General features: G+C 49.8%; 1 protein-coding gene across 3 annotated transcripts in view; it reads left to right on the top strand.

Annotated features, from left to right (window-relative positions):
* The first annotated feature begins 2,789 nt into the window (after window positions 1–2,789).
* Window positions 2,790–6,594, top strand: part of Frmd3 (FERM domain containing 3) — a 274,129-nt gene continuing 270,324 nt past the window's right edge. For all 3 annotated transcript variants that reach the window (XM_048331193.1, XM_048331184.1, XM_048331174.1), the window contains exon 1: window positions 2,790–3,096. In XM_048331193.1, coding sequence (XP_048187150.1) covers window positions 2,950–3,096 — 147 coding nt within the window. In that variant the 5' untranslated portion in view covers window positions 2,790–2,949. The remainder of the gene's footprint in view (window positions 3,097–6,594) is intronic.

Genomic DNA, 6,594 nt, shown 5'->3' with positions numbered 1-6,594 from the left:
GACAGAGGTCAGTAGAGAGGTAGCGCTGGGTCTTTGATGCAGGAGGCATACCCACAAGTCTGTGTAACACATGCCTGGAATCCTAGCATGCCCCTGTGGAGCCATACTGCTCTTTAGCAGTGAGGGGGGGTGGTGGCTGGGAGGTCTGGCTTGCCACTAAGTGCCTTCTAATTTTGCTCTGCATGGGCAGAGCTTTCCAGAGCAGGGTAAGAGTTTGATGCTTCGATCTTTCGTTCCAGCTTAGGAATTCCTGACTTTCACATGAGAAAGCATCCCTTACTGTATCTGTCCCTGGTCCTTCTTAGTCCTTTGATTATGGTTGAGGTATGTCTTTTGTTTGTTTGATTTTACTGTCACTAGGGTTTGAACTTAGGGCCTTGGACTCACTTGGTTGGTGTTCTACCACTTGAGCCAGTCTTTCAGCTTGGCTATTTGCTGGCTGCTTTGGAGATGGAGTTTCACAGACTTTTCAAACCAGGCTAGCTTCAAATCTTGATCCTCCGGATCTCAGCCTCCTGGTAGCTAGGATTATAGCTGGCCAGCTTGGGCATCTGTAAAGAATCCTGACCCAAGCCTAGAAAGGTCCATGGACATCCAAGATGAAGACCACACCTTTAAAATATTTACTTATTTTATTAAGTATTTGTGCAAAGGGATTTCATTTCCAAGAGACATTTTATGAATATAATACTTTTTTTTTTGCCAGTCCTGGGGCTTGAACTCAGGGCCTGGGCAATGTCCATGAGCTTCTTTTGCTTAAGGTTAGCACTCTACCACTTGAGCCACAGTGCCACTTTTGGCTTTTTTTCTGTGTATGTGATACTGAGGCTAGGCAAGCACTCTATCACTAAGCCACATTCCCAGCCTCTGTAACACATCTTGATCAATGTCACCCCTTCTCTCATTGTCTCCCATTTTCCCCTCCAATCCCTGCCCTCAAGTCACATAGCTCAATTTTTACAGAACTGCATTTGCTCACCCTTCCACTTTCCATTCATATGTGTCCTCCATTTCCCTCCCCTGAAAAAATATCATATTTCAACTTCCTTTTTGTTAAATGGTTCTTTAAGTGTTCAAAGGAGTTACTACACCTTTAGACTCCTTTAGTCATTGGTTTGTGTGTGTAGGGGAGGTGGTAGTATTGACCTTTTTCCGATCTCTTGTCTATCTATTTGGGTTGGGAGAGATGATTCAAGCACAGCCATCAAAACAGAATGGGTCCCATTCCATCATGGCCACCTCACACATACATGGGGGAGGCTTTACCAATGGCAGACTGTAACCTGTGCTCCCGTGGCTTGTCTCATCTCAACTTCTCAGCCACCTGTGGGGTGCAGAAGGGACTGCTCCAGCTGAGCTACAGGGAGGCCCGTGTACTACTGTCTACATATTTTAAAGCCATAACCCTGTTCTCACAATGGCCCATGAAATATTGATTTTCCTGTCTTGACAATTGTGGCAGTTTGGCCTGTAGGTGTTTGCTAGTGATCAAGGATGGGAGGAAGCTGGAGAAGTCCCAGGGAGAAATCCAAATACAATGCAGGGTCCATCAAACCAAGGCTAAGGCCAAGTCCAAGTCCACCAGGACCAGGTGTCCTAGAGCATTTATGGTCCATTGGGAATGTATCAGGGTTAGGTCAAATTTCTGGGCTTCCTCTCCTCCACAGAATGAGGGGATTCTGTTCAGGCACAGCAAATCTTGAAACAACTTAGAGCTGGCAACAGTTCCTTCCTTCACAACGACCTGTTCTTAAGAAGGTACAGCAGAGCTGGAGGGCTTGGATCAATGTTCACTCCCCACTATCTTTACCTTTACTTCCAAGCTCCACCCACAGCCTCAGCACCCGCTCTTTCCTTCCTTACTCCCAAGACAGAGAGTTCCTGGAGGCAGTTGGGAATTCCACGGCCCCCAGTACTCTGGGGTTAGTTTTGAGTAGGTGGAGCGGCCCCTCTTTTGACAGGAATCGCCTGGGTTCCTGGGCATTTGAAGGTAGAAGAGGCTCTCTAAAGGGGAGGGGCAGCATAGGCACTCATCTTGGTCTGGTCTGTGGTACAGGCTCCCAAAGATCCTACTGAGACCTTAGGAGACATAAAGGAGAGATCACTTAAGCACGGTTTGGAATTTCTTAGCGAAGGGGGTTGATCTCTGCTGCTATTAAATAAACCAGTAGCTTTATAAACCAGGTATTGTTACGATAGCCATATTCCTGGAGTCACTGTGTCTGGGCCTCCAGTCACTCCTGGGGATATCCCAAAGGCTCAGTCATCTTCTCCCTCCCGTCACTCCCCCTCCCCTCCCAGCGATCTCCCTTGGGAGGGGGTTGGTGCAGGTCAGGGGCGCACTCTCCACACAGGGCCCTAGGCCCGAGCCTTGCGGGGCGCTCTGGGGCGCCCTCGGTATGCGGGACTAGCACTCCCCGGAGCCAGAGCGCGCGCAGCCGGTTGGCAGAGGGAGGAGGCGGCTGGGGCAAGGAAGGCAGCCGGGCCCAGACTGACGCAGTGGCGGCGGTGGCAGAACAGGCCCTCTCCTGGACTCTCTGGCCATTGGAACCCGCGATCCGTCTGCCAGCTCCTCCAGCCTTCGGGTGGGGAGGGAGTGCGCAGCGCCGGGTGCGGTTGCCTAGTCGGGCCGACCTCGGCGATCCAGCTCGGGCGGAGGGAGGCGCCCGAGTGCGCGCGGCCGCCCGAAGGAGGCGGGGACAGGAGCGGGCGAGGCGGGGGAGCGGGCGGGGGACGGAGGGACCCGCCCGCCGCGCCCGCCCGCCCGCCCGCCCGCCCGCCTGGCCAGCATGTGTGGCCCAAGGCGCACGAAGCCTCTGCTGTCCCGGGCTTGAGCCGCGCCCAGGTGTCCGGGACGGTGCGTGAGCCTCGCCGTGTGTGTGCCTGCGCGGACGAGCCTCGCGGCGCGCCGGCCTGGAGCTTCCCGCTCGCTCCTCGGCGCTGTGGTGCATGTTCGCCTCCTGCCACTGTGTGCCGAGAGGCAGAAGGACCATGAAAATGATCCACTTTCGGAGCTCCAGCATCAAATCGCTCAGCCAGGAGATGAAATGCACCATCCGACTGCTGGACGACTCGGAGATCTCCTGTCACATCCAGGTGCGGGCGGCACCCCGCGAGGGTGCAGGGCGCGCGGTATCCCCTGGGCGCAGGGCGGCGTGGAGGGCCTCTGCGGGTGGGCGTGCGCGGGGAGGAAACCCACCCGGGCGGAGAAGCCTGATCGGAAGGCAAGCTTGGCTTCTTCTGTCCTCAGGGATTGTGTGTGTGGAGGCTTAGCCAGACCCGGGGGGCGGGGGACATGGTCCTCAGCAGGAGCCTGGCTCGCGTTATCCGCGCCTCCACGACCCCCTCTTGGGGCATGTGCACTCTGCACTCGCGTCTAGCTATGGGGACACGCGGGAAGTGGGGTGTCGCTGGCCTTGGTGACCTTTATCCCCTCAGGAAACAGGCGTGCCCCGAAGCCGAGAGGGGCACTTGCATGCCGGCCTCCTCCCGCCCCCCCCGGGCTTCCTCACCTCCCTCCACGTGGACAAGGCATACAACCCGGCCCCGATGCCACTCATTCCTGTCTCCCGCGCCCGGGCTCCAGCCGTGCCCTCAGCTCTGCTGCCCCTCGGGCCGGTGGTGGTCTTTCCTTCTCTGCGGGGCAGTGGCGAAGTTTCCCCTGAGCGAGGAGAGAGACATTTGGGTAGCCTCGGGTTTCAGCCCGCAGGGACACGCTCGCCGGGCGCCGGTGCGGCGTTAGAACTGGGGCTGTCTGGGAAGGAACGTGTGAAGTCTGTGTTCAGATGGGGAGTTCTGCAGGAGCAGTGGGAAACTGTCCTCTTGTGACTGGTGGGGGACATTCACTTGTCGCTCCAGTTGGAGGAGAAGGAGAGATCTTTGGACGAAGGCTGTTTTCCTGGCAGTTTCCTCCCTGGGGTCATTATATGCCATTGGGATTACAGATCTAATGTTAGCTGCGAGTGTGTGTGTGTGTGTGTGTGTGTGTGTGTGTGTGTGTGTGTATGCTTGAGCACGTGTGTGCATTTGCGGATGAGTGTACACATAGGCAGGTGTGTGTGTGTGTGTTTTGTAACCCCAAAGGTGCCCAAAGAGCACAACCTGGAAAAGTCGTGTCAGGATTCAGAACTATTTGTTACTAGACTTCCAATTTTTTTTTTGTAATTTAATAATTTATTTCAGGGATTTCCTCTTTTAGCCTCTTTAAAGTCTGGAAGCTCCAGGACCGTGTCTGTGGGAAATGAACAGGGCAGCGCCTCCCCGTGGCTGGAATCCACCTCTAGACTGTGTTAACATGAATGAATGAAAAGTGTTTCCCAGCTGTGTGTGTGTGTGTGTGTGTGTGTGTGTGTGTGTGTGTGTGTGTGTGTGTAAAATATTTGCTTGTGGGAGTTTATGATAGTGGGATAGTGTCATTCCTCTGTAAACAGACAACTGGACAAGTTTTAAGGACAGACTGTGGTGCTCCATGATCCAAGGAAAGCAAGCACACACTGAATTTTCTGGAGGATCTTGAATTTCATTCTGAGCTAAGTGCTTCTGCTAAACTTAATAATAAAAGGATTAGGTGATAGGCAGGGTTTTTTTTTCCTACCATGGTTGCAGAGAAATGTTTGGCATGTACTTTCTTGTGATCCAGAGAGTTTGGTTTGTGTACTTTGTGTTAAGTTCAAAAGTGGCCGCATAGGTGGCTTAAGTCCTTGAAATAAACCAATAATAGCAGGGCCAGAAGCAGGCTGTGAGACCCCTAGGTCTCCTTTTTCTTTCAGTCCTTAAGTGGAGCTGACTCTTCCTTAGAATAGATAAGTAGTCCTGTCCTCAAAGGTTTTGTACCAGTTGCCCAGTGTCAGTCTAGTAACAGTAAAGTTTAATCTCCTGTGGTCCAACTGGTGCCAGAGAGATTAAAATTTTGGCTTTTGATATGTTGATTCTGGCATTGATTAAAATTTGTACAGCCACATCTTTTCCAGCCTCTCTGCCCTTCTGGATAGTGATTAACATTTAGCCAAAGAAAAAGACTTGAAAGATTTTATTTAGATAATTTTGGTCTTCATCCTTCCTAAAGTATTCCAGACAAGGATTTGAAATTGTCTTTCCAGACACAGGTTATAAAGACTTCCCATGCTCCCATGAGAACAAAAAAGAGGACTTAAAAACCAAACCAAACTAAACCAAAAACATCTGGAGTCAGTACACTTGTGCTGAGTGAATCTCATGTCTCCCTCTTCCCCTCTCTCCCTTCCTCCTTCTGGACCCCCTTCTCCCTCTCTTCCTTCTTTTCTTCACATAATCCCCAAATCGAAAGATTATGGCCACTATCACAGAGTCATATACCCCCTTTCTCTATATCCCACATTAGCCTTCCTAGATTAGGAGTGCATTCTTGGTGCCTGGATCACAGGGGCCTTGTAGGATCCTCAGGGACTCTTGAACATTTCTCAGTTGTTCTGTTCAGTCTGGGGCATAAGGAGTGCTGCCCATGGAGTCCAGAATAAGTGGGATGGTTATTTTGAGTGCCCTAAATCTGAGCTTCCTTGATTGAGAGAAAAACAAATTGTTAAGATAGATTCCTTTGGCTGCTGCTAATTGGATCCAGGAATGAAAGAAATCTTCAGGACTGTTGTTTGGGAACATGTGAATAGCGCTACATAGCTTTTAAAAATACAATTTTATTGTTATTAGTAAGGTGTTGTACAAAAGGGCTACCATTTCATAAGTCAGATACTGTGTATATTTTTTGGACCATGTCACCCCTTCCTTTGCTTCTACATACCTTTTAAAAAGCATCTTCCATCTGCCAGCCCTTTATATTCATTATAGCTAAACTCCACGGCAAGTCTTTGAGATTGCTATTATTCCTATATTATAGATACCAGAATTGAGACATTGAAAGGATAAGTGACATATCCACAACCAAATCTGTGACAAGAAATTAAGCTCTAGGAATCCAAGCTATCATTGTCCAGATCTAAATCTCATGCATGTCTTTCACATATTATCCTATAGTTAAAACAGTGGAATCTCTTGTGATAGTTCCAGACACCAAAGTAGATAAATTCAAGGAATTAGATTTGAACCAGTTATTGAAGGCCACTGGGATTCATGATCTGAATGGCCGAAGTATTCTTCCTTGCCAGTCTGTACTTGTCTAGAGTCTGGTGGAAAAGGTGCCATGCTGGAGCTAATTGGAATGCTGTAACCTAAAGGCTACTGGGGCCATTTCCACTTTTAGACAACTTGGCATTAACCTTCCAGGAAACTAATAACAGTAAATGCAGTTAGATTCCCTGTACTGTGTTCTTATACCTCAGATTATGGCTCCCTCAAATGACCCCTGAGCATCAGAAGATGCTCAGCTAGAGGTTAAGAAGGAATGACCTGGCTGTGCCTGATTACAGGGTATAACTGAAGGTGCATGTGTGAAAAGGTTTCCTTTTTCTCCAAAGGAGGATGAGGAGGAATATTATTCTTGATACTTTTCTATTCACCTTTCAGTCTTTGAATTCACCACTGTATTGATTATAACAAACAGCCTTTTCATAACAGCATGTGTGTGTGTGTGTGTGTGTGTGTATATGTGTGTGTGTGAAAAAA

This window comes from Perognathus longimembris, chromosome 1 (assembly GCF_023159225.1).
Source record: "Perognathus longimembris pacificus isolate PPM17 chromosome 1, ASM2315922v1, whole genome shotgun sequence".
Classification (NCBI taxonomy): domain Eukaryota; kingdom Metazoa; phylum Chordata; class Mammalia; order Rodentia; family Heteromyidae; genus Perognathus; species Perognathus longimembris.
The sequence above is the reverse complement of the archived record's forward strand: the minus strand, read 5'-3'. Positions and strand labels throughout refer to the sequence as shown.